Genomic DNA, 26,068 nt, shown 5'->3' with positions numbered 1-26,068 from the left:
TGGTCCTGGCAGCTGCAGCAGGAGCAGCAGGAGAGGCGCTCGTCAGCCTGCCAACTCTCTGCACTTCGTTGCTCCTTCATTGACCTGGCACCTATTCAGCAAGTCACTTCAGCGCTTCCGACACTCTCTACAATTGTTGTATCAAGTCGTTCATTCACCCATTCACTCGCTCTCTTTCTGCCGCACTCTCCTTGCCTTATTGTTTCCTTTCAACACGCCCAGGGGCCACTTTCAGCTCGAGCAGGGTCCTTCACCAGCCTTCCCTTATCCGCCGACCTCCCTGCGCTCTGTGCAACCGCAACCTTCTCGCCAGCTGACGACTGCAGCACAAGTCGCCTGAGAATATTTCTATTCTCTAGTGTCGCACCTCCTCGAGAGACACCAGGTTTGCTTGGGAGACATCAACAGCCACCATAGTCTCCAGTGAATAACAGGAAGTCCGAAAGCAATGCAACAAAGCCTCCACGGACAAAGGTCTTGAACTGTAGTGACAATTGAGCCGGGCTCTTGTTACCTTGACCAACGGCTGCGCCGTGCCATAACACCCGCCCACCACCAACACAACCTCTCTGCCATATCTGATTACCGGCCACGCGCGTGTGGCTTGCCGCTCACTGAAATCCTCCTCAACAGCTGCCCGGTCGCAGCACCTCGAACACAACAACACACAAACGAAAAGCTCCGTTCACTATGGGCTGCTGTGGTGAACGGGAGAAATATGGCAATCTCAATGCCGAACAGAAATGGGAATACATTGTATGTGCCTGATATGAAGAAAATTGCCGCGGAGGGTCTAATCAGGATTACAGAATCTCGACGATTTCAAATCAACCTCGTGCTGGACACCCTTCGCCTATGGCTATCTCCTGGTCATGCTGATCGTCTCCCTCTCCGTCTACGCCGTCGACACCTTTACAGCCATCAATCTCCTCGCCTTTGACCGATGGGCCGGTCAGATCAAGCCAGAAATTCCCTTACATATTTCCCGATGGATATTCGCTGGATGTATCATCCTATCGTTCGTCCTACTCGTCTACCGATGGATTCGTGCTGTTAGGGTCATGCGTCAGGGTGGAGTTGCTAAAAGTTACCTCGACCCCCTCGCCGTGCGTGTACAGTCAATTCGATGGGGACAAGGAAGAGGTTGGAAACGTTTCTTGGTTTTCGCCGAGTTAACCAAAAGCAGGAAAGGTGCCGACTACGTTGCGCTCTTCACCTACTTTTCATTCGAAGCATGGCTCCGAATTGTGTTTGCTGAAGGGCCCCGGCAAGTCGTCAATGCAATCACTCTATATTCAGTCATGAAGTTGAAGTTGATCCCGGAAGGCGACCATGCTGCCACAGATGGCCACTCGCCAGTGGTCCAGTTTTTTGTCAACATTGGAATACTGGCAGACGAAAACCACCTCCAAGCGGTCATCCTTTTCGGCATGCTTTGGACTCTGTTCATTTGGGTCATCTCAATGCTTAGTCTGATCATTTCAATCATTTTATACCTCCTTTTCCTCTGGCATCACATCCCCACAGATGATGGAGGCTTGACCGGTTACTGCCGCAACAAGATCAATCGAAGGATGGAAAGAATTGTCAAGGTCAAAGTAGACAAAGCATTGCGGAAAGAAAACGAACTTCGCGCGCGTCAGGAGGCAATGGCTGCTCGTCAAGGATTGGATTTCAAAAAGCAGCCAACCTTACCCAATATCAGCACTTCCGAAGTCGACTCTCTGTCTGGGTTATCTCGACAAACGACCATGACAACTCTGCCTGAATACTCGTCTCGGCCTGGGACAGGTAGCAACAGCAGTGAATCGATACCGACGTTGCCTGACATCGCTACACGTCCACTTATCCCCGCACGAACTGTCACGCACGGGTCTGCCGCATCGTGGTCTAGCTATAGCTCCAATGCTCCGTTGATGGGCTCCGCAGGAGAGATGGGCCAGATGCCTGATCGAGCACAAACACCAGGTGCAGACGTAACGAGTCCGTGGTACAGTAAACCACTACCTAACCGAAGCATGACTGGTCTTTCCCAACTCTCACAACGATCCTTGAGCGCCACCGTCCCACGGCCAGGTACAGCACAGGGAGATAGAAACGGGCCTGGATCCTATCAAATGGACTCGCTTCCGCGTCCTGGAACAAGCATGTCGAATGCTCCACGGCCGAGATATCCATCCGACAACAGCAGTGCCCTGCCTTACCCAGAAGATCGAAGTTCAGCCTCGTCAGTGAAGCCACCTTCCTGGTCTGGACCGAATGTGGATGTTGCAGCTGATAGCATGGGTCGTCGTACACCGGCAGCCGCAATCGGTCCGCCTTTCCCAGGTATCCCCGAAGGAAGAGGTCGAAACTCTCCATTACCTGGTCCACAATTTCGAGCACAGACTCCTGTTCGAGGGCCTCCAGAAAGGTCATACACGCCGAATGGTATTGGTCCAATCCGATCAATGACACCGACTGGGGTTCCGACTTTACCTCGACTGCAGAGCCCGGCACCTGGAGGATATGCGCCTTATTCGGCCGAACCGCGGTCTATGACACCCCTATCTTCAACTTCTGCCAGTGCTGGTGTGCGCAGCGCCACCGAGCCAACCAGAACATATACTCCCTTTGGACAGCCAGGTCTTCCTGGTGCCCCGTCACCATATCCGCGAGATAGGCAACCGCCACAGAGACAGGGTAGTGGTGTTGATGAGATTCTGGATCATTACTGACACTAGCCCGGATCTTGTTTTGGATTGGGCTCATAACGACAAAATTAATGATGATAGTAGCTAGATCGATTCTGTAACAAATGCCACCCTATCATACCCGAGATTCTTCTTTTCATAAAACGTATAAAACGTCTAAAACTGTAGTGGTCTGACTGGGATTCGGAGGATGCTTAGATGTGCAAGCTCCCCGATTGGCCAGTGCTTCTGTGCCCACTTGTCGTTTGAACCATATAAACGGTTCAGACCACCCACTACGAGTACAGGACTTGATCAGCTCTCGCAGCTTCAGCAGTTCTCCCTCATTTGGTTCCGTAATGCCAGCCGCATCGGGCTTTGCGCGGGTCCTCCGCGAAGCTGCCCCGAGCCTGGCAAAGCGGTTCTTCGACTGCAGCAGTCGCCGGCATAGTTCGATCCTGAGCCAAGCGCAGCATGTGAGTTCGAGGACGAAAAGACGAGCCGTGGAGACTCGGCACCTCACTACGAGCCCCAAGATACCGATACGACGCACGCAAGTCTCAATCACCTGCTTTCGAAATAGCCAGGCCAATGCGCGTCAAGATACGATAAGCCGGTTCGGCCGGGCGTTCTCGGTTTCCACAAGATCAAGAATTTCGCAGGCCAACACGCGGGATGGGCCAATCGATGCCGCAAAAGAATCAGGGTCAGAGGGCACGGGCAAGAGCAAAAGCAGGAAGTCAACTCTCCCAGACACATCATCGAATACAGTGGCCTACTGGCTTCTCGGCAGCGCCGCGAGCGTCTTTGGCATTGTGGTGTTCGGAGGCCTCACGAGGCTTACAGAGTCCGGGTAAGTCTCCGAAGTGCATTTTGGTGCAGGCGGTGCCATGTTCATACCTCAGTCTTACTGAGTGAATTTCTGGGCCCAATGCTGACTCGACTGCCGGGGCTGTAGACTGAGCATAACCGAATGGAAGCCTGTCACCGGATCTCTCCCACCAATGTCCGAGGAGGATTGGGAAGCCGAGTTCGCAAAGTATCGATCTAGTCCGGAATTCCACCTGCTCAACTCACGCATGACGCTCGAGGAGTTCAAGTCGATCTACTGGATGGAATGGATTCACCGGCTCTGGGGCCGCTTCATCGGCATCAGCTTCGTGTTGCCTGCGGTGTATTTCGTGGCAAGAAAGCAGGTCTCGCGATCCATGGCCTGGCGATTGTTCGGAATTGCAGGTTTGATTGGGTTCCAAGGTTTCATCGGCTGGTGGATGGTAAAGTCCGGGTTGAAAGATGACTTGTTCGCGCCGGGCTCGCACCCACGCGTCTCACAGTACAGGCTCACCGCACACTTGGGCACCGCGTTCATTTGCTACCTCGCCATGCTGTGGAGCGGGCTGGACATCCTGCGAACGAACAAACTCCTCCGATCATCCAAGGACGTCGCTGAGGCCTCGCTCAACGCACTCCGCAACCCGGCCCTGAAGCCGTTCAAGCGTTCCGTCGCCCTACTCGCCGGTCTGGTGTTTCTGACAGCCATGTCTGGCGGGCTCGTGGCAGGGCTCGACGCAGGGCTGATATACAACGAGTTCCCGTACATGGGTCTTGGATTGACCCCGCCAAAATCCGAGCTGTGGGATTCATTCTACAGTCGTGCCCCGGATCGATCGGATCTGTGGTGGCGCAACATGCTCGAGAACCCCAGTCTCGTGCAACTCGACCATCGCATCCTCGCGACCACCACATTCACTGCCGTCATGGCACTCTGGACGTACGCTCGCTCCGGCGCATTACAGAAAGTCCTCCCTGCGGCCGCCAAGCGAGGTGTGCACGGCGTGGTAGGCTTCGTCTGGTTGCAGGTCATCCTGGGGATTTCGACGCTGCTGTACCTCGTCCCGACCGGCCTGGCGAGCGCCCATCAGGCAGGAAGTCTGGCCCTCTTGACCTGGACGGTTGTTCTCGGTAGTCGTGTCTGGTTCCCTGGTCAGGCGGCACGCATTTTAGCACAGAGAATGCAGCAGAACGTCGGGGGTGCTGCGTTCGGCCAGGCTGGTGGCAGCACTGTATTGTCCCAAGCCGGCGGTGTGCATGCCGCAAATGCCAATGGCGCCACTGTCTTGGCTGCAAGCGTGATGCCCGCGGTCACAGCACTCGGGCTTATGCTCAGCATGAATGCGGAAGAGAGTCTGAGAGTGCAGTTGCGAGCACGGCGTGAAGAGAAGCCTGGGAAGCCAGCACCTGAAAGGACCGAGGAGGCATAAAAGGGCGAAGGAGAGACCGTCTCTTCTCATTTAATTTTAAATGTACAATTCGCCGGCTTTTGGCCAGCACGGCTTATGTATGTTCAGGAGCAGGTCGAGTGTCATGTATCAATAGATCTAGAGAAGGGGAGAACCATAAAAAAGGAAGCATTCTCTTTCCGAGAAATATGCCATGTCAGTGTTAGGGGGTTCATTCTACGAGAGAAGAAGCAGATCTTCCCCTCTTGCGCCTCTATCACAATCACATCACGCGTGCATCGTGCCGCTCGTGCTCGCGATTGAATACGATCTCTCATCTCCCAACAGCAGTGGCCGTTCCTGGATCACAGTCACGCCTGACCGGGACGGTCGGGATCTTCCCCTAGGTCAAAGACACCAGTTCTTTTTTCCAATCAATGCGTAATATCAAGCTACTCCACGTAAGAAATCTCTCTTCCATCACGCTCGCACATATCATCGTCATCTCCAGCCGTTGGATCTCATCAGCGGGGCAGATAATGAAGCATTTCGCTTATTTGTGGGCTGTAATTGGAGAGGAAAACAAACAAGTCAGCAGAAGTTCATCATCACAGAGCTCTGAAACTGGCAGAGTAGCACTCGCTTGGTGCACAAAGGGAAGATCCAAACTCACCGATCCCTTCTTCAGGGAGAGGCTTGACATCGGCGATCTCGGCAGCTAGCTCCTTGGGCTTCTCGCCGGGCTTCTCCTCCCTCATGAACGGGAACGCCAGGACCTCGCGGATGGTGTAGTTGTCCGTCAAAAACATGACTATGCGGTCGATGCCCATGCCCCAGCCACCAGTCGGGGGAAGCCCGAATTCCAGACTCGTGCAGAAGTTCTCGTCAACCATCTGCGCCTCATCGTCGCCTTGTGCCTTCTGGCGCGCCTGCTCCTCAAAACGCAGGCGCTGGTCGAACGGATCGTTCAACTCGGTGTACGCATTGACGATCTCCTTCTTACACACAAACGCCTCAAATCGCTCGCAGAGGCCCGGCTGCGATCGGTGGTACTTGGCCAAGGGGGACATCATTTGCGGGTGGCCCGTGATGAAGGTCGGGTTGATGCACTTCTCCTCGATGAACTCGCCAACCAGCTTGTCAAGCATGCGCGCGTTAGTCTCCGGGGGCGGACACGTCACATTGACCTTCTTAAGGACCCGTTTGAGGAATTCATTTGTTTCCGCTGTATGCAGCTGGTCGCCCGGGGGGAACGTTTCGCCCGTGGCCTCCTCGAGGGCTGGGATCATGTCGATGCGCTTCCACGGCCGTGACCAGTCAACCTCGTACACCTCGCCGTGCTGCGTATGGAACGTTGTCTGATGGCCACCCGTAACTTCCTTGACTAGACCTGACACCAGTTCCTCCGTGCGGTTCATCACATCGTACACGTCCGCGTAGGCTTCGTAGAACTCGCATGTGGTGAATTCCGGGTTGTGCGTCAGGTCGGCGCCTTCGTTGCGGAACTGCTTTCCAAGCTCGTAGACACGCTCGATACCGCCCACTACTAGCATCTTCAGGTATAGCTCCGGAGCGATACGCATGAACATATCCTGGTGGTACTCGTTGATGTGTGTGATGAAAGGTTTGGCGGTGGCGCCACCAGCAATCGAATTCATCATCGGGGTCTCGACCTCGACGAAACCATTCGAATCGAAGTACTTGCGGATATAGGAAACGATCTTGGCTCGGGTGATGAGGATGTTGCGGGACTTGTCGTTCATGATCAGGTCAAGGTACCGCTGGCGGAATCGGGTCTCGACATCTTGCAGACCGAAGTGCTCCGACGGGATTTGGTGTAGACACGGGGTGAGAAGGATGACTTCGTTGGCAAACACCGACAGTTCGCCTTCGTTCGGACGGTTCTTGGGCGCGGTTCGACCAGGGTATCCCACGATCCCGATGATGTCTCCTCTCCGAAGGTGCTCATGCTGGGCCTCGAAAAAGCTGGCATCCCCTTTGGCCTCTTGCGCTTGACACATGATCTGAACCTTGGTGCCATTGCCCTTGATGTCGTAGAAAACCAGCTTCGCGCCGGAAGCTCTCTTGGTGTAGACTCGCCCTGCCACGCGGATCTCAACGTCCTTCTTCTGCTCGCCAGGCTTCAGGTGGGCGAATTCCTCAACAAACTTGCGCACATCGGTGTTGACTTGGAACTTGTGGGGATAAGGGCTAGGCGACTTGGTCTCTCGGAGGTGATTGACCCGTTTGCTTCGGATCTCAAAGTATTGCTGTGGAAACGTGTTAGAGAGAAGACCTCGAGGATGATAGTATTGCAGACCGAAGCAGACTGCGATTAGGACTGGGACTGCGACTGACATTGGGGTTGAGATTGCTCTCGTCCAACTCGGCATTTGTGACCTTCTTTTTCTCCACCTTGGGTGGTGCAGCTGCGGCCTTTTCTTTCTTCTTTTCCTCCAATTGTCTCGCCTTCTGTCTCTTCTTCAATTCTGACTTGGAGACTCGCTCACCCGTGACCTCGTCCAGGTGTAGGTTGGCGGTGTCCTGCGCCAGAGATGAAGTGGCGTCGGCCATGTTTGGAGGTGAAAGTCAATGTCACTAATTCAGGACATGCAGGTCGAAAGCAAATGAAGGTGTTGACTGCCAGAGGTTGTGCTGCGAGTGTCGATCGGTGGTGGGATGAGTTTGTGGCTCGGGTTTGCATCGAAAATTGTGACTCGTGCGAGCGCAGAGTCACGAGTGAGCAGGGGTCCCCATGACTCTTGCAGCAAACTGACAGGATCTGTACTAAACATCACAAATATCTATTGATTGAATGTTCAAAGACTGGTCTTCCACAATCATCCTCATGTTTTATGTTATGCTATACAGTCCAGCGTGAGCCCCCTCTGATTCAGTCTTCTGATCCAGGCTCCTGATTCAGGATTTATCCACTCAAAGCATCCTCAGAGCTGTGGTAGCGCTCAACGCCCACAAACACGCCTGCATCAACCAGAATCCTCCACCGTACATCCTGCCTTTTCCATTCTTCTCGCTCGCAATATACCCGTACGCATAGATGATTCTGCAGAGCAGCCAAGCGGCGCCGAGAGCAGCAGCCGCCCTGGGGTATTCCAAGCCTGCAAAGAGCATGAAGAGCATCGTCTGGGGCATATTTTCCAAGAGATTGGCGTGAGCTCGTTGGGCGCAGTTGAACTTGTAGGCGTCGCGACTTTCCTTGACTTGTTGAGCCGTTGCGTACGCATTCGGATATGCAACGCCCGCGGGCTTTCTCAGCGTTGTAACCACAGTGCCTTGAACCCAAGAGAGGAGTGGTGCCAGGCCCAAGGCGATGAGAACGACGTAGCTGTGATCTTCTGTTAAATCTGGCCTGAGTCGCGCCGTGCTGGCAGACGAAGTATCCACTTACCCATAGCCATCTGGGACTGTCACAGCGTATGGCATCTTTGTGTGCGACGATTTCAATGATGACTCGAGACACAGATCAGACAAGAGGGAAATGTTTTAACTTTAAACGGTAGCAGAGAAGTCGGATGCGAAGAATGTGGCAAATGTCGCAGCATCCTTTGTACCACCACTCGCTCGCCTGATTGCTCCGTCTCCGCCGCCATCGGGAACGCGATTATTCCGACCGGTAGCACTCATTTCTACCAGAAGGTTCTGACCTTTGTCTCGATAAGAATGCTCTTTGAATCCTCAGACGATCTCTGCTGCTTACCAACCTGAGAGAAGACATCGGTGAGTCAGCTCTTAATCAAGAGTGAAGGCGTACTGCTCTGGTCGTTCGGGCGGATCCCAACTTCTGAACGGTTGCGAGAAGCATTGGAAAGGAGAAAACATTCCTTTGCCCCAGGCGCGACGCAAGGCAAAAAGTAATTCGTAGACAGCCGGGCCTGCTGTTATATATGTATGTATACTTCCATGTGCAGAGTAGCATCGCTTTGCGGGCCCTTGTTTGCTAAGAGGTTGGCCTCGATTGCGTGATGCACTACCTAAACGACAGTCACACGGCCAGTAGGAAGACGAGACACTTGAGAGCAGGTTCTTAACCAGAACAATCGACCGCTGAACCCCACGTTTACTCTATCAAGTGGCTACTGTAACAATTTTGCGCCTTGATCCCATGTTCGATCCTTCCATCACGGTTCCTTTGGAGAGAAGGAAAGACAATCATTCTGTGCTCCGAGCCATGACATTCATAGACCAGCCAGACAAGGAAAATCACATAATGACCTCGTTGGAAACATCGCGCTTCAATTCTTTGTAGGGCAGGCAGATACAGTTCTGGACCCTCACCTCATCACCTACGACGCATTCTTTACCAAGAATGGTGATGCTCTGGACCTTGACGCCGTTCTTGATGATGCTGGTGGTGTGGCTGCCGACAGGAGTTGGGGTACCTTCAACTCTGGCCCAAGCTCCGACACGACTGTTCCAGCCGATGATTGCGTAGAGGACGCAGGCGTCATGCTTAATCTCTGCCTCCTCAAGAACGATGGCTTCCTTGACACGCACACCTGCGCCGATGATGGCTTTCGGCCCGATGGACACATTCGGGCCCAACTTGGCGGTAGGGTCGACCGTGGCTGTAGGGTGGATGAACACTGGTGGGAGGATGGTGGCGGATGGTTTGGCGATTTCCTCCGACTGAGATTGAAATGCCTTTTGCAAGTACAGGGCATTGGCTGGGACAGCGGAGCCTGCAGTCTTGATCTGGCGCCAGAAGTCCTTGGTCTCATGGACGTAAAAGCGGTTGCTGTCGGCAAGATCAGACAAGATGTCTTGTTCAAGGCGCAGCACCTCGTTCTTTTCTCCGTCCTCATCGAAGTCGGCCACGAACGACGACTCGAGGTTCTCCGAGGAAGGATAAGAAATCACTCGTGGCCTCTCGGTCTTGCGCTTGATGGCACTTCTGATGGATGGGAAGATGCATTCCGTGGCAAAGAGGTAGACGCCGCAATTGATCAAGTTGGAGATATGGCCTTCGGGCTTCTCGACGTAGTGCAAGACGCGTTTCGAGTGGGAATCGGACACGATACAACCAAAGTTAGTAGCCGCCTCATTACTAACTCTAGTACCCAGGATGATAGCATCGGCATCCTTCTCTTCGAAGAGCTGGAGCATGGCCTCGAGGGGAAAGGAGCAGCAGACGTCCGAGTTGAGCACGAAGAACCTGTCAGGCTTGCCCTTGAGAATGGCATCTCGGAAGTGATAGAGACCGCCAGCAGTGCCCAGGGCCTGGTACTCTCGCAGGTACTGGACCTTGATCTGAGGGAACTCTCTCGAGGAGTCTTTGATGAAGTCACGGAAGACGCTCTCGTCGTAGTAGCCAATGAGGATGACTTCTTTGATGTCAGGGACCTTGGACACGGCCTTCAGACAGTGCCAGATGATTGGATGGCCGGCAACATCGAAGAGAGGCTGAGAGGGATAAGTTGTCAATTTGGTGCAGGAGATCCGATGAAGTGTATGCCTACCTTAGGTACATCAAGACTGAGTGGTCTAAATCGAGTGCCTCGTGATGGGCCTCCGACCTGTATGGGAGTCAGCGATAATGTCCAAGGGGTTGGGAGACGGATCGATGTACCAAGATAACCGCTTTGGTGATCCCGTTGGCACCAGTGGGCTTGTTACGTGAGGGGACTTTCAGCATTGTGAAAGGTGTTGGACACAGCGCAGACAACGCAGACAACAAGGGAATTGATTGACAGTGACTTTCTTAACCAGATGGCAAGAACGGTCAGGGAACACTGCGTAGGGACTCTTGCTCTTTCCGATTTTTTCTTCGATCTGAACGCAGTCACAGGGAGGCAGACATGAGGCCACGGGTCACTTTTCACCGTTCGTGGCTGAGATTGAAAGGAGCGTGACCTGTCAGTCGTCACTGACGCGCTAAACCGGTTACGCGCTAGATGCGCTTTACCCCTTAATATGTGTCCGTGGCACCTACTGGTGATTAGAGAATATCCCTACAGGACACGGAGTACGAAGTACGGAGTACATGACCTCACAATCCTAGTACGTGGCTGGGATGGCACCGTGTGATAGATCTTCTAGTAATTGCCGCTCTGCCTGCTGCTACTATGGAGTATCCGTACAGAGTAGGCCGTAGTCCGCATAGGAGCCTGCCCTGGCTGGATTCGAGACGGGGCAACCAGAGTGGAATTTCCCTTAGCCCCGTTCACGCGAGATGTCTTCTTCCATCAATTCTCTTAGAACGCCGGTCTGCGCGACACTGCCTGTCAATGCTGCAGTTCCCACCTCCTTCAAGAAGCCTAACGACGATGTTTCCTTCTTCCAGTACACAATGTACTTGCTTTGGACCTCAATGAGAGCCATGCGAGGGTCGTTCGCAGTCCCATCATGTACGCCATCTTTCAAGTCTCCAAACCAAGCACTGACTCCTGGGCTGTAGAGTTCTTTGATTCGTGGGTCGTCATTGGATGCTGTGGTGACCGTTCCCGCGATGGAAATCCAGTCTTGCGTCTTGCTGTCTTGAATGGTGATTTGGACCTCTTTGTTCTTCGCAATGTCTTCGAATTTCGTCGAGTTCTTGTTCGTAAGGTAAAGGATGTCTGGCCCGGCACGTTTGGCAACCACCATCGATCGACCAACCAGGCCAACGCCAGTGCGGTAGGTGTTCAGCATGCTGATTTTTTTGCCGTCGATGAGTTCGTAGAGTTCTTTCCATTGTACATCCTTCGGTGTTCCGTGGTCGTATTGTTTTGTGACGGACGGGTCTTCCCCGGAGGTCACCTCTTGCTTGTGTAATTCTTCAGGCATCTTGAGGAGGGGTGGTGTGCAGAAATTTCGGTATACACTAGTAGGAGAGTTCTTTTGGAGCTGGGGTGATGCAAGGCCGCCTAGAGCACGACGGGAGTATCTAAGGACGTTCCACGTGAGAACCATAATCATTCTAATCACCGAAGGACAAGACAATGCGTGAGGCAAGGAAGGTGTTATATCACCGCACCCACCAACGCAGCTCATTCGGTTCCCTCACCTCATGATGTCAACGTCCATCATGACGTTGCCACACCGAGGACGGCCATCTTCATGCAAGTATCAGTCAGTGTTGCACAATTGTGGCTTCTCTGGATTGATGGGACTCGATTCTCAGAAGAAGTCGTGACGACAGGTTTACTAGTACACCTTGAAGGACACTTGCGGAGCCCGAGTCTTCTGAAACTCCGGGCCTGACATGATGCTAAAAGCGGCTTCGAACCTTGCCGTTCAAGCACGATTATCGTGACCCAGAGTAATCCAAAGCTCCCCGGAGCGTGGCGAGACGTCCCGCCCGACTGTGAGACGGTACATTAAACCAGACCATCGCTCAACGACCCCCAATCTGGTTCTTCGCAATGGGTCGGACCCAGCATAGACCCAAATTTATAGCGATAGTAATCACACCAATGATCCAGAAGGATTTGCCATAGTTGCTGCCGTTGTATCGGAACACAATAGAAAAAATGATACCGCCAAAATTGCCAGTTGCCCCAGTCATACCAGAGACAACACCGTTGGCGTGGGGATTGACGTGAGGCACCAGAGCAAAGTTGGCTCCGTTTCCCCCTTCAAGGAAGACGGCCATACCAGCGACGAGCCCAAACATGGTACTGGTGTTATGAGGGTCAAGGACACCAATGACTATGAGAAAGACGCCGGTGATAACCCCCAGTGTATGGATCCAGATCTTCTTTACCCAGAGGTTGGAGAACCTTCCAAAAAGCAGGTCGGCTATGATGCCACCCAGAGGGCGACAGACAACGTTTAGTAGACCGAACATTGCAGCCCATTGTCCAGACGTGGTTTGTCCAAGGGACTTGAAGTTCTTTTGATAGTATGTGCCGAGAATGGAGTTGACAGACAACTCACTGCCAAAGGTGCAGAAGTAGCAGAAGGCAAGCACAAGTGTCTGGGGTGCGAACATAACCGTGATGATCTCCCTCGGGGTCGGGCTCACAATGATTTCTCCGCGTGCCGTGTCAAGCATTTGTTGTTCAGTCATCTGAACCTCCTGGTCGGCATATTTGGACAATCTGCGGTCTCCTGGAGCCTCGTCTTGGGTCTTCTCGCCCGTGTGCGAGGAAGGAGGCGGGGGGCTGCTGTCGGATAAAGGCTTGTCTGTGACTCCTGCCTTTGGAGGATCAACAATAGCGACCTGGACACCGTGTGCAGCAAGGTGGGTTTGGGCAGCAAGCTGCCGATCGCTCCATTTGCCAACAGGTGTGTCTTGGCAAAGCAAAAGGAGACACAATGCGACGAAGACAATCACAATGCCAGGAACAACAAACGCCACACGCCAGGCGACATGAGGTGTCAAGCCTCGGTTCAGCAGTGAATCGTATATGCTGGGCATGACGAAGTAGGTCACTCCGCCACCCGCATTGCCTAAACCAGCAGTAAAAGCGTTTGCCGTACCCACGATATTTTTGTCGTAAAAGCCTGTCGACCACACTTGACAAGGCACAAAGCTGCCACCTAGGATCCCGACGAAGAATCGAACTGCAAAGAGTTGGCCCTTGGTATAGGCAGCTCCGGCTAGGAAAGTAGGAATGGCGCCAACAAGAAGACAGCCGGCAAATGTCCGACGAGGTCCGAATCGATCGCAACATGGACCAGCAACAAGTCGAACGAGGAGGGTTGCGCAGAGGGCAATGATGTTCGAATTGGCCACATCGACCTTGGTCAACTTCAGGTCTTTCTGGATGGTATCGTGTAACTGGATGATGGTCAACCCGAATGGTCCATGAGACAGCTTCGTAGAGGTGTTGACTTACCAATGGGGGAAAGGCGTACCACGAGAGGAATGCCAAAAAGAAGCCAAACCAAGAGAAGAAGAAGACCCGGCCGTAGATATTGATTGGGTTCAAGAAAGGAATCGAACGGGCCTTGTAGGTGATGGGGTTGATCTCCGGGGCCCTGAACGCCAGGCCAAAGTCGACAGCCATTGCAGCGATATGATATAGTCCTGGTACCAGCGTATGGGGTCGGGGAGTATTTTGCCGACCTTTGCTGCTCGAAGGACCCTCTAGGTTGATGGAGCCGTTCTCAAGAAGAGGTCTGGAGAGAGTAGTTATAAGGATGATGAACCCCTTGCACGACCAAAGATCTTGTCGTTGTAAGGTTCACCATGGATGTGATGTCTCTGTACATCTCCGGGGATGTAGCGTCAATCACCTCGAGATCGGGTGGTATCTAGATCAGCAAGTCCGCGGCCGATCAAGCCAGAGATTGAGAAATGAGGAGCGAATGAAAGGGGGCAATGCACAAGCCACTGGCTGAGTTTAGGCAAGTTTGTTGCTGATAACGGGGTAGAGACGGGTCCCGAACTGACCCAGTCAGTTATGTATGAACTCCGAGGGAGGTTTTGATGTGACTGAAAACATATAGCTGGAATAATGCAAGAGCCGCGTCTAAACAGCACAGTGTCCTCGGAAATTTTGTGTCAAAGTCCTTCTTGCCTCAAGTCGTAGTCCCTCTTAGACCAGTATTTGTCCTTTTCTCTAGGAACACGCCCCAGCATCAGACGTTATCGACACGATGCTCGGCTCGTCACAAGCATGCCTTTCAATCCCGATTGTCGATCACCGCGTCCCAAAGGCATGACCATTCAGCGTACTCGATCACCTTGTTACCAGCCGTGTCGAGGCGGGCGAGAACAACGAGAAGGAGGTGGCGAGAAGCTCAAGAGCCCAACAACGAGGGCAAAATGCCACCTTGAACCAGGGCTTGTGTTCATTCAAGGCCTGGAGATGAGCAACTGAACATGTGCAGTGGTTGGGCCAAGCTTATCATTAGACTTGTGCCCAACCAGATGCATCTGCCTTATCGGATGTGAGTGAGTGAAATGGCTCCTAAGGCCTGTTATTAGCTGAGCTGGAGCTCCCGTTCTGGCTAACCGCTCTAGACTTAAATAAGAGCTTGGTGACTTGTGAAGCAATAACATCTCAAGTTCTCCGCGGGATGTTACTTGATCAACGAGTGCCAATCCCTAATCTTATGGCGCAGGATAACCCAGGGTCTCGTCCCGCGTAATCGCAGGTAATTTGATGGCACACCGTTCGTCTTGACGGCCATCAAATGGTCTTTAAGCAAAGGACGAGTCCCAACCAAGTCTGTACGAACACTGGCTCGAGGATCACAGTGAACGTTGACCCTGAGATTTGGGGGTGTGACGAGGTGGCGCACTCACACTGGATTGATGGTTGAGGTTAAGGATGCATTATTTCGCCCACCAAGTTTTGCAAGGCTGCCGCTATTACTACGACTATTTGGCCCAGGCAAAATGGTCACGTGGCAGCTTGCCTCGACCGTACAACTACTCTCGACTTACCTTGCCGTGGTGCCTCCGTCTGTTCTGCAATTAATGACTCCAGCGCGTCATCCTCTCTACTATCCCTCCGCCGCCGTCGTTTCTGCATCCTAATGACCGGCTCTACGTTGGGGACATCCTCCCTTCAGGAGGCCCCCTCTTGGACTGGACTGTCTCCCTCATGTCGAGTGTACAATGGTATCCACCCCGGAGTCCCAGGCCTCCTGGCTAGAAAGTCCATATTTACCTTCAGACCCCTCGCGCTTTCCAGCCTAGTCCCTCTTACCTCCGTCCCTCCTGTTCACTGATCTTCAAGTGCTCGACCCTCTCTTCGAGAGGTGCCATTCGCTGGGTTCTCTGCTACCAGGAACAGTGTGCTCTTGCTTTCACGAGCAGTCTAGCATCCAATCTCTCCGCAGATGAGACACTCGGAATAATCTTGACCCTTTCATCTAAGAACTTCCCCCCTTCTGAACCATTCGATTGCTACAGTCTTTGGAAGGGATGGCTGCTAGGTCAATCGAGGATCACGCTCGAAAGCAAGATTTCTTCTGCTTCTGCAGTCTAGCCAATTGATCATTTGCTGTTGGTAATATACTACATATGGTGCGAATGCCCTCCACCCTCGTAGGATAGATCTTGTTTGGATGATACGAGATCTTACTCTCTCACCGGATGGAATTGAATTGAGGGTCTCATACAATGGACCATTGCTCGATGCATGTGACCATACTTGAACGAGGGGTTGACAGCCTTTTGCAACAATGAAGCCGGTATCATTTTACATATGCCCAGTTTTTGCCTCACTCCAAGATGTGCGGTGGGCAGCACTAGTAGCGTACAAGAAGATCCCCTCATGATGCCGAAGCAAACCTCTTCTTCCTCGTCTCCGCAGCCAGACGATCCGCTTCGCTGGAAAAGATACCCGATTGTTTACTAACACCCCGGGGCTTCTCTCCTGTTCTTCTCCGTGAATTATCCCGCCCACCTCTGCCGTGGAGTCTCCCTCCCCTTCCTCTACCACGCCCACCGAAGCCTCTGATGAGGGCTGGATCGTCCAGGGCGCTGCTTTCTTCTGTCCTGTTCCGTTTCCTTGACCGACGTTCAGGCTCAGTAGGCAAGGCTTCGTCCAGCTTCCCCACCGCTGTCTGACCTGTGCCGAAGCGCTTTGCCCGTTCTAATGCCTTTTGCGCCTCATCATCTGCGTTCTCTGTACCTGCAGTTCCCGTTTCTCCATTTGCTGTGGCTGCGCCGGTGCCGAACCGTTCGGCGCGAGCTTTGCGTCTGGCCAATTCAGCATCGATGTCTGATTGGGGCAAATTTAGAGCATAAGAGGCCGAGTTCGCAAGGGCAGTATCCGTGTTTGCTGAGGGCGACGCTGTCGCGTCGACTTGGGACTGTACCGGTGCGGTCTCTGTTACTGCTGGATTTTCGCTGTCCTGTGGCGCTGCTGGCTCGATTTGCTGTTCGGGCGGCGCACTCGTGGACTCGGCTGGAGGGGCTTCGGCTGGATCTGGAAGAAAGTCAGTCATCTTGAACTGCTGTTGTTCTTTGGTCGCCTCGAACGCACAATAGGGAAATGGGAGCAGTCTTCAGGAAGGCGCGCAAGCACCAATGTCAGAAATTATTACCATTTGCCTCTGCTGCTTTGTCGGCCTCGTTGAGACGCGCAATCAGCTCTGCTTTTTTCCCGGTATGTGAGAGATTCCGTGACTTGAGGATCTCTTGCAACTCCACCACTGTTTTCTTTGCGTAGTCCACCATAATGAGGGTGATCGCGCCAATGGCACGGGAAGATGTAGAGCTTCTTGTCGATTGGAGCTAACCACGGTAGCAAGGCAGAAGCAACTGACCGAGATGCAAGGAGATGGTGGAGCTACGCGTTGTAGAAGAGATGGTTGATATGCCGACGATCCTGTTGTTGCTGTCAATGCGGTTGTTGTTAATTACAAGCATTCTCGGAGTGTCTGCGCAATGAAACAAATATCTTGCCGCTTTAATACATGTCAACCTGTACGTAAGAAAGAACGTGCTTCCTACAGGCTTTCTGATGCTTACACAAATTCACCACAGCTGATCACAGCGATCCAACTCTGGTCTTACCATAGGGTGTCCAATACACTTGCTGAGCTGCCATTGACACTGTGTAAGTCCATGTTACGAAGCTGATGAAATTTTCCGAGTCTAGCGTGGCCCTGCTCCCGAGGCCTTTTGAGATTGCTTGGTCTTGAGCTTAACTTATAGACTCCTTGTGCAGAAAGCAATCGATTCGTGACCACTATACTGGAGGCGACGACACATCCTAGGCCGCAGACCCAATGAAAGGACTAGCAACAGCCGCAACTTCAACTTTCAGCTGGGTTGGTTCCGACCTGTACCTCAAGGCTGAGGCTGAGCAGTATGATGGAGGAATTCTAGGACACTGGTTACATCTGTATTTGACAGGTCAAAGCCTGAACACTTCCTTCCCTCTGTCTAAGGCCTCTTGCGACCAGACCTCCTTTCTATCGTATGTGCCGTCCTTGAAAGCGGGTACATCCTGTTGAAGCACGATCCAAGGCTGTTTTTCAGCGGTCCAGATATGGATATCAGGTGGAAACAAGTCTGGCTTGTCCAGAGTGCCAACACGCACGATACGCAACAGCTTCTTGTCGTGGCCCAAGCCCGGGTATATGCTCCATACAGCGATCCAGCATTTAGGGCAGCGTGCAATGCTCTGTCCCACCCCACTTGCACTGGGCACCGTGATCCATTCAGGCTCATTCTTCAATACTCTCACCCTGTCCGCCTCGATCATGGCGTTGAGAGCAAAAGAAGCCCCAGTTTCTCGCTGGCACCACCGACAGCTGCGCCGAGTTCAGCGAAAATTATTCATCTATGGGTTGCAGTTTCGACTTACTGGCAGCAGTGAACCACGATTGGTTTTGTTTCCATGACATACCGGACCTCTCCACAGTCACAACCCCCTTCCTGAGGGAATCCTGCTTCATGTGGCGCCATGCTGGTGAATTCGATGCTTAGACGAAGCACTAGATTTATGACAAATAATCTGAGCCAAGGTTCGTTTGAAGAGCTCTGACCCGACCTGCTGGTCGAGCTATATTAGGTACCTTAGGTACTGGGGCAGCATGATGTGATACTTGCTGCCTCTTGTATCATCCGGGAGCCCACATGTATCATGAGTAGTGCCAAGGATTTCAAGTGTCTGTGGTGATTAGTAAATACATGTATACAGTAGGGCGCACCTAGGGCGGGCTGAAGCCCAAGTAGTCCTATTACTTCTACTGGGTGCCTACTACCTGAGTCTTACACACTACGGAGTATTAGTTAGCTACCTTAGGTACTAAGGTAGTGGGTATTTGCAGGTAGGTACGGATACTGTAGTACACCTGGTTGAATCTGATGGGACTCTCGATACCTACGTAGGAGTGCCGCCGTAGCGATCAGGCGATATGTGACGTCGGCTAGACCTGTCTTTTTCCCCATGAAGGGACCGTGAGGGTGTGAAGGCGAGGGGCTGATCGGAGATTTCGAGCCAGCTGGTGTGGAGGGGAGGGCGACAGGCGGATTCGCCAACGATCCTCTTTAGAAACGTTTAGCGTGTCATATCGAACGCACAAGGTGGCTCGATCAGCCACACCATGGTGTATTTTCCCAGTCTCGCAGCGGGATTGGTGGATAGAAGAAAATGAGGTAGGCGAGGGTAGGAGGAAACCCAGTCAGTAGAATGCGTGAGTTCCTACGAAGTGCGGAGGACAGCGCTGCATGTAGTGTACCTGCCTTAGGCATTCATTGACGGTTTGTCGATCGAGGCTGGACTAAATCCGTCTCTGAAAGGTACACAGGAATAACATCCAAGAGTACGGTGTACAGGATGGTCGGACGCTCCGTTAGGGGAATTGTGAGCAGCCAGCCATATAGGTACCTGGCACCTACCTGGTACGGCGGGAGTGAGGAGTTTTTCCCTCGGCACAAACTAGACTTCTCTCTCCAGACCAACGGCGAAGTCGAGAAGAAGGGTGGAAAGAACTCGAAGGGCTTCTTAGGCTTGTCTCAGCCCTCTATCCGTACTCCGTAGGCGTCTCAAAGTCGGCTCGGGCCACCTTTCAACGGCCGCCTGGGGCCGCGGTTTAACTAAGTGTCTCCGTAAGGTTACCTGTACGAGTGAGCCGCTGAGCTTGGCCGCTGAGCCCTGGAGCCACTGCCCTCCGGGGCCGATGTGGGCTGAGGGACTAAGGCTCGTCCTCAGCTCCACCTTGCCGCAGCTTTTTGACTCTAGAGACTGCTGTCTTCCTAACGACTGGCTCTCGTCCTTGCTCACTCTCTGCCACCACGCTTTGTTGGTGCGAATGAAACCTATTGTTGCCCTCCTCAACATCCTCGCGATATCGCTTTCCCCTTTCACTGTGATCAATACGAAGACACCAGTCACTATGGGGTTGTAAAGCGTCAATTTTAACCGGGCTTCCCACCAACATTTCGCCACAGCGTTCCGACTCGTCGCACGAAGGGGGCTGCTCCCTGATAGCCTGATGTCAATCCTGCCTTGCCACATGAGTTTGCCTATGATGCTGCCTTCCTTCCAAGCGCCACGCAGATAGGCCGCCACGCTACTCCACAGAATCGACCGAGGAATACCGGACGGACAAATCCCAATACGTACAGCACTCATAGCCCGCGGGTATTTGCTAAGATCAGGCCGCCACGATGCCATGAACAATTGTCAGATCTTCCAAGTCAGCCTGATGCATCAGCCGCAACCATGGTCAGCCGACCATGGAGCTAGAAGCGGGAATGGCCTTCATGTCAATGGAGAGTTGTGCATAAGGCGTGGGAACAACATCGGCTCTAGCGTGAGCAAACCAAGTTAACCACTTGCCAGGGAAACTTCTTGAGCCATGGGACCAGGAGCCCAGACCCTTTACATAAGTTCAGCGCTGAAGATGGGTCGCTATGTGGTCTCTTCCCGCCCCGCTGTCTGAATGCGCGGAAGCTATGAGAGAGAGCCTGAGCCCGTCTGGGACCCTGGCGTTGAAGCCGCTGCAGCCATGGGGCTGCTTGCTCTGCCGCACCTTGCCTTGTCAACTGGAGGCTGCTGACTACCAGTAAGTACTCCATATGCATGTGCGCTAATCGCATCTCTCCCATCTCTCCACCTCGTTACAAAGTGCCCTTGCAAGACCCGCCTTCATCCACGCAACCATCTCTTACCCAGCAGTTTATCATCTCTTGCCTCAAATCCTGTTTTTCCTGTTATTCTTCTCCTCCATAAATCCAATTGTTCCTCTGCTCGCCACTGATAACTGGGGCAGTGCGCAACGTCACGTGCCACTCTCGGAGATACTATTTTTTGCCTCGGTGATGCCGGCCGCCTGTGGCGCATGGGAGTCTACGGATCCGTCCACTATACTACTCTACTGCTCACAGCCTCTGACCATTGTTTAACACCACCAACATTTCTGTCTTGGATACAAGTGCGTTGTACAACTTTCAGCAGAATTCACTGGGAAGATCCAATCTACTTGGTTGAAATTCCATCAGTTAAACTTCCTAGTGAACGTGTCGGCATTTACATCAATCTGCAACAGGTGCGCACACGAAAGAACCATACACCAGTTCTTAAGTTGTTGCGGGTATCTGAATGGCCGGACTCTGGGTGACAGAAGAACGTGATGTTTTCAAAGTTTAGTCCACCATTGTTCGGATCTTGGACAACTGGCAAGGGCGAAATTGTTCCACCGAGGACATGTCACACAGAATGCAGACACATGACACCCAACAGGTTGTTTCCAGAACCAGGGATGCTACCGTGCCACGAGCCGTCAGGTCACCGAGGGCCAGACAGGATGCTCGCCAACTAGAGACAGCTCGTCCTAGCACAAAACAAATCTCGCCCCCACAATCATCACCCTTCATGACAGAGTCCTCAGGTACTTCAAGTGGAAAGCCTCGCTCTAGGCCAACAGGAATTCCTCGAGTACCTGCAAAAGCCGTCAATGTACGGCCAGGTGCTCTCTTGCGAGATGTGTCGGCGCCACGAGAGCTGAATTCGTCCGGTGAAAGTGCCAACACAATCATGCAAGAAGTCCCGTTGGTGATGGATTCTGGCGAGGGACTAAACATGCAATACGATCGGTCTGCTACTAGGCGGAATTTCAGTCGTTCAGATACTTCAAGTACTGGACGTGACGCACAATCACCTTTGGATGCAGCTCCTGATGCAATATTCGGCGTTGTCATGCCCAGGATCAGTACCACAAACCGTCCCACTGATCTCCCTCCTCGACTGATACCAGAACTGCAAGCTCTGGCAGCTACATCGTCAAACCGTCCTGGCGCTTTCAAAAAGTCCTTGAGTTCAACAAGTAGTCCGTCGACTCGCCTTTCGAGTTCCCCAAGCCCTTGGAGTGTATCTACGACAACGACCACCCCGACATCATGGTCGTCGGCTTCTCCTGGTGCTGTGCAGCCACTACCAGCTAAGGAATCCGGTAAACGGTCACAGACTGTTCCAATCCCCACTACAACCCGCGAAAGGCATCCAAAAATACCTGCTGTTCCAGAAGCGTTTTCTCGGGCGCGTAAGAGTGAGTGGCCTCCCGGTCTGAAAGAGTCGAGGAGTTCTCCTGGTGCAAAGAGGACGCCGCTGACTACTCCTGCGCCTACTCCGCCGCCGAGGACATCTTCCACCAAGCAGGCGTTGAGCAGGAGTAGCAGCCGGAATAGCAAACAAAGAGGAAGACTTGAACCTTCGGATCCGTTATCGGAAATGGAGCGCAGTCCACTGTCGAAACGTACAAAGGATCTTGGAGAGTCTCTACTGCAAGCCCCTCTTACAAGAGCCCACGAAGACCTCCAGCAGTCGCTAGGTGGTGCTCCTCCTCAACCAAGTCGACGAGGCGTGAACACGACGGGTAGTACCATGCCTGTTGTGCGCCGTGGGCATCATCCAGCTTCCAGAAGTCAGCAGACGATGCCAACAGACTCTGCTGAAGAGAGCAGGATCAAACAAGTTGTTGTTATGAACCGGGAAGAAGGATATGATCCGCATCCTGGGACAAAATCTCAAACGCCTCCGCCTCGATCGGGCAAGTTTTCTCGACTGGGGATTTTCGGTCGCAGAGGCAAGTCCCCAGCTCCAGAACCAGAGGTGACCCCGCGCAAACTACAGCGCAAAGGACCTACTGCCGGTACAGGCCATGAAGGGTACGGCAGGTATGGACGACGAGGTCGCGAAATGTCTCAGGAAAGCAGATCAGCAAGCAACAGCGAAAGTGAGAGATCAATTAGTAGTACTAGGAGGATTGCCCTGTTCTCGTCCAAAAGTTCGAAAAGCCGCAGCAGTAGTCGTCAAACCCGTAGCAGCCAGTCCGACCTCGACGACTTTGCTGCTACGCGGCTGAGGCCTGTTCCAATTGTTGGTGGGTCAAGAGCCATTAACAGCGCTGGTCCCGGCGACGGACTCGATGTCTACGACAATGCTCCGCCGTCGTCATCAGGCTCTGATAAACGGCGTCCTCTATCTCAATCTCAAGGCTCCTTCGGCCAGAATTCTGGGCAAGACGGTCTAGGTGGCACTGGTGATCCCGCTCTGAGCCATAGGACCGTTCCTACTCTGGCCTTTCGCCGATCCCAGAGACTCGGTAATGACGAGGAGAAGTTCAGCTTACCAATGTCCATTCGGACTCATGAGCTCTTAACGCCATTATACATTAGCAGCCAAGAGGAAAGCCGATCATCTGCTCTGCTGGGGTCTCTTTCGACACCGAGCACTACAACGGACCTATACCGCAGTGACAATTCGTTCTACAAATCGAAGGACAAGAGAAATTGGAAACGCAAATGGAATATCTTCCGGAGAAAGGGTTCAGAACAAGAACCAGAGCAGACTGCCCACCTACCGTCTTCGTCTCCTGACGAATTACCAGTCAGCATCTTGGCAATTTCTACGCCTCGGCCAATGCCATACTATGCAATGATCGATTCTGAAAGCGAGATGAATACCACTGAGCAACTTCCGGATCTTCTGCCACAGTTGACCGAATCTCCTGCAGTCAGCCCCATAAACGAAGGATACGAGGCCGAAACCTCATATAACGCGCATACAGCGGAAGCTTATGAAGATGATATCCTCCTCCCAAGTGCCTCGCTATCCCTGCCGCAGTCATTTGACAGATCACTGCCTTCGGTGCCGCTGCAAAGTCCGAAACAGCGGGTACAGGGTCAGATAGAGGAGCGGCCGCAGCGACAGCCCCGGCTAGCTCGTGTTGGAAGAATTCCTGCAGTGGTCCCACGGAACGAAGAACAAAGCCAACCCAGTCGGGCATTGTTCTTGAAACCATTGGTGAGGGAATCAACTGCAGAAAATGTCTACAATTTACGAAATACGCCCGCAGCTGGGTTTCGTGCGCCGCTCGAGACCAGGACGCATCTGCAACCGGGTCGCCTTCTCCCCTCAGTTGATCGTGCCATACCTTCCAACGCCGATACCCTCGCCAAGTCCGAGTTCCTACGTTTCCCGTCAGGGGCAGCTTCCGAGGCATCTACGTCCAGCAGTTCCGAAGGCCCGTTGAGCATGCTTGGCCCATTACCGGGCTCCAGCCCGCCCAAGGAAGGGCACCCGGCACGATTTGCTCACGATATCGACATTAATGCGTCCAACAGTCCTAGTGTGGACGAGGTGTGGAATGAATATGATGATTTTCTCGATCATGTCATGTCACCTTCACTTGCAAGGAAGGATACAAGTAGTACCCTCAGGGAAAAGATTCCTTTCCCCGAGCAGGCAGAACGCCACCTCACCGCCTCGGTAAGGAACGCAGTCAAACCACAAACAGGGGAGCCATATATTGTCTTTCCCGACCTATCTATTCCTGCAATGGAACGGCCTGTGTTTGGGCAGGGGACAGCAGCCTCGACCGCATCTCCTGTTATATTTCCTTCGGCAATGCTTGAGCAGACCGCAGGAGAAGACGTTCGGCTGCGAAGGTCTAGGATTGTGTCAGCACTACATTCCTCAACTGATCCAACATCCCCGTTCTCGATCCGCGATTTGCTCAACGAGTACGACAGTCACCACAGGAGTAGCACAATACCATCTGAGCGACTAAGTACTTCCTCGGCCAGTCAATCCTTGAAGCGTTGGACAGCCACCATGAGCCGACCGGAAATGCATAAAGAGTCGAATCATCAGGAACATGTTGCACTTCTGGATGTTGTCGAGCGAAAGAAGGATCCAGCAGCCCAGTCCGAACTTCAATTTGCTTCGCTCATGGTCGCTAAATGGCTTTCGTTCGGGCGTGTGCTCTTTTCACCTGCACACGATGAGATTCAGACTCTTCGTGAACGGCATGTTCTCGTCATCGATGGGTTAGGGACTGAGGACTGGTCCATCTATTGTGCCGTTACCTACGAGGCGCAGCAAGCATTCGTTCACCACCTGCAGGAGAAGCCATCGGGACCCGGCTTGAAGAGCTTCAAAGCATCTCAAAACGCCCCGAATAATCATCGCCGAGCTCAGGTGACCAGCTTTGACGAACGCTTCCCTTTCCCGCCTGCTTTCTTCTCTGCCGTTGTGCTTCGTTTTCCACCAGCAATGCCGGAAGCGAAGATGAAGAATATCATATCCGAATGTAGGCGGGTGTTGCTCCCTGGCGGATATCTCGAGCTCCTACTACTAGATCTTGACATTGTCAATATGGGTGTGCAAACTCGAAGAGCTGTCCGTGAGCTCAAATTCCGATTGGCAACGGCAGACACACAGATTAGTCTCAGGCCCATAATCGACAATGTCCAGAGCGTTCTTAGTGCAAGAGGGTTCTCCAGCATCAGTCGCTGCGTTGTGGGTGTTCCTGTTGCAGGTCGGCCAACTGGGTCGGCCGCTTCATCCTCGTCCTCACGCTCAAGTGGAGGATCAGACTCTCTCCCAAAGGGCGGTGCTGGAAGTCCAAGACCAGCAACTGCTTCGCCGCGAATGACGTTTGGTCTAGGGCGCAAAGGAGCCAACCTGTCATTGAACGATCTGATTGCAGATCACTCCGAGAATGCTGATGCAAAGATCGGTAGGATTGTCTCGCGAACGGCGAGGGCATGGTGGCAGCACTGTTTCGAAGCTAGCGTCATCCCGGACGGTGACCTTTCCAGAAGTATTTTCGCAGAGAAAAATCTTTTGAGAGAATGCAGAAGCCGGGGATCGAGTTTCAAGATGCTCATCGCCCATGCGCAGCGCCCAGTCTTCGAGTCAAGGCGGCGAACGATGAGCGAACCTCTCGTGCAGACTCTAGCTACCGCTGGAGCCCAGCGGCGAACGCAGCAATCATCCCACGAGTCCCACACAGCATGACCATGACCTGACGATTCATTTGACGAATTATGCCATCACACGACGTGGTCCGGAATACCTTATGACTGAAGAATGCTCGTCGCTTGCATTGACGTGACCTGGAAACGACGTTGCGAGCGAGCGAATAGTTGGAAGATACCCATCTCATGAATTGTCACGAAACACCTTCCTTGCACGAGTTGTCTTTCTAGTCAGACCTGACATTGCGACATCATGCACAAAAAATCTCACGTTTGGGCATATCTTTAAAGATTGACAATGATACTGGCGAGAATCCAGATGGGCGCGAGCCCAAAGTATAGACGAACCTTGAAGGGTAAGCTGCAGGCAGCCAACCATTGGGTAGTAGTTATAATGTCCAAGTATTAATACGATTTGTGTCTTAACTGCTATTTTCAAACATGCGACGGTACTAAAATCAGACCAAGATTGCGCTGGAGCAGGAGGCAACATCGATAGGACGAGCAGACGCCAGGTGTATTTTGGGGCGTTTGGAGACGAACGAGTACAGCGACTGTGA

The 26,068-nt window shown here is 52.9% G+C and overlaps 10 protein-coding genes across 10 annotated transcripts; 3 read left to right on the top strand and 7 right to left on the bottom strand.

Annotated features, from left to right (window-relative positions):
* Positions 1–690: 690 nt before the first annotated feature.
* On the top strand, positions 691–2,717 carry A1O3_02605 (uncharacterized protein; the record flags this gene model as incomplete). Its single annotated transcript, XM_007732745.1, has 2 exons — positions 691–756; positions 810–2,717. 2 exons carry the CDS (start codon positions 691–693, stop codon positions 2,715–2,717), a joined length of 1,974 nt encoding a protein of 657 aa, XP_007730935.1.
* Positions 2,718–3,031: 314 nt separating this feature from the next.
* On the top strand, positions 3,032–4,933 carry A1O3_02604 (cytochrome c oxidase assembly protein subunit 15; the record flags this gene model as incomplete). The annotated part of the gene is made up of 2 exons (XM_007732744.1): positions 3,032–3,525; positions 3,631–4,933. 2 exons carry the CDS (start codon positions 3,032–3,034, stop codon positions 4,931–4,933), a joined length of 1,797 nt encoding a protein of 598 aa, XP_007730934.1.
* A 566-nt stretch (positions 4,934–5,499) lies between these two features.
* Positions 5,500–7,465, bottom strand: A1O3_02603 (lysyl-tRNA synthetase; the record flags this gene model as incomplete). Its single annotated transcript, XM_007732743.1, has 2 exons — positions 5,500–7,161; positions 7,250–7,465. 2 exons carry the CDS (start codon positions 7,463–7,465, stop codon positions 5,500–5,502), a joined length of 1,878 nt encoding a protein of 625 aa, XP_007730933.1.
* Positions 7,466–7,825: 360 nt separating this feature from the next.
* Positions 7,826–8,335, bottom strand: A1O3_02602 (glutathione S-transferase; the record flags this gene model as incomplete). The annotated part of the gene is made up of 2 exons (XM_007732742.1): positions 7,826–8,276; positions 8,301–8,335. 2 exons carry the CDS (start codon positions 8,333–8,335, stop codon positions 7,826–7,828), a joined length of 486 nt encoding a protein of 161 aa, XP_007730932.1.
* A 777-nt stretch (positions 8,336–9,112) lies between these two features.
* A1O3_02601 (mannose-1-phosphate guanylyltransferase) lies at positions 9,113–10,544 on the bottom strand (the record flags this gene model as incomplete). The annotated part of the gene is made up of 3 exons (XM_007732741.1): positions 9,113–10,312; positions 10,369–10,425; positions 10,479–10,544. The coding sequence occupies 3 exons, from the start codon at positions 10,542–10,544 to the stop codon at positions 9,113–9,115; spliced, it is 1,323 nt and encodes a 440-aa protein (XP_007730931.1).
* Positions 10,545–11,062: 518 nt separating this feature from the next.
* Positions 11,063–11,674, bottom strand: A1O3_02600 (uncharacterized protein; the record flags this gene model as incomplete). Its single annotated transcript, XM_007732740.1, has 1 exon — positions 11,063–11,674. One exon carries the CDS (start codon positions 11,672–11,674, stop codon positions 11,063–11,065), a length of 612 nt encoding a protein of 203 aa, XP_007730930.1.
* Positions 11,675–12,224: 550 nt separating this feature from the next.
* Positions 12,225–13,842, bottom strand: A1O3_02599 (MFS transporter, NNP family, nitrate/nitrite transporter; the record flags this gene model as incomplete). Its single annotated transcript, XM_007732739.1, has 2 exons — positions 12,225–13,613; positions 13,672–13,842. 2 exons carry the CDS (start codon positions 13,840–13,842, stop codon positions 12,225–12,227), a joined length of 1,560 nt encoding a protein of 519 aa, XP_007730929.1.
* A 2,218-nt stretch (positions 13,843–16,060) lies between these two features.
* On the bottom strand, positions 16,061–16,970 carry A1O3_02598 (uncharacterized protein; the record flags this gene model as incomplete). Its single annotated transcript, XM_007732738.1, has 2 exons — positions 16,061–16,719; positions 16,838–16,970. 2 exons carry the CDS (start codon positions 16,968–16,970, stop codon positions 16,061–16,063), a joined length of 792 nt encoding a protein of 263 aa, XP_007730928.1.
* A 682-nt stretch (positions 16,971–17,652) lies between these two features.
* Positions 17,653–18,003, bottom strand: A1O3_02597 (uncharacterized protein; the record flags this gene model as incomplete). Its single annotated transcript, XM_007732737.1, has 1 exon — positions 17,653–18,003. The coding sequence occupies one exon, from the start codon at positions 18,001–18,003 to the stop codon at positions 17,653–17,655; it is 351 nt and encodes a 116-aa protein (XP_007730927.1).
* Positions 18,004–22,179: 4,176 nt separating this feature from the next.
* A1O3_02596 (uncharacterized protein) lies at positions 22,180–25,548 on the top strand (the record flags this gene model as incomplete). Its single annotated transcript, XM_007732736.1, has 2 exons — positions 22,180–22,421; positions 22,506–25,548. The coding sequence occupies 2 exons, from the start codon at positions 22,180–22,182 to the stop codon at positions 25,546–25,548; spliced, it is 3,285 nt and encodes a 1,094-aa protein (XP_007730926.1).
* Positions 25,549–26,068: the final 520 nt, after the last annotated feature.

The sequence above is a fragment of the Capronia epimyces genome (genome assembly GCF_000585565.1).
Source record: "Capronia epimyces CBS 606.96 chromosome Unknown aczIQ-supercont1.2, whole genome shotgun sequence".
Taxonomy (NCBI): domain Eukaryota; kingdom Fungi; phylum Ascomycota; class Eurotiomycetes; order Chaetothyriales; family Herpotrichiellaceae; genus Capronia; species Capronia epimyces.
Note: the sequence above shows the minus strand (reverse complement) of the source record. Positions and strands in the feature narration are given on the sequence as shown.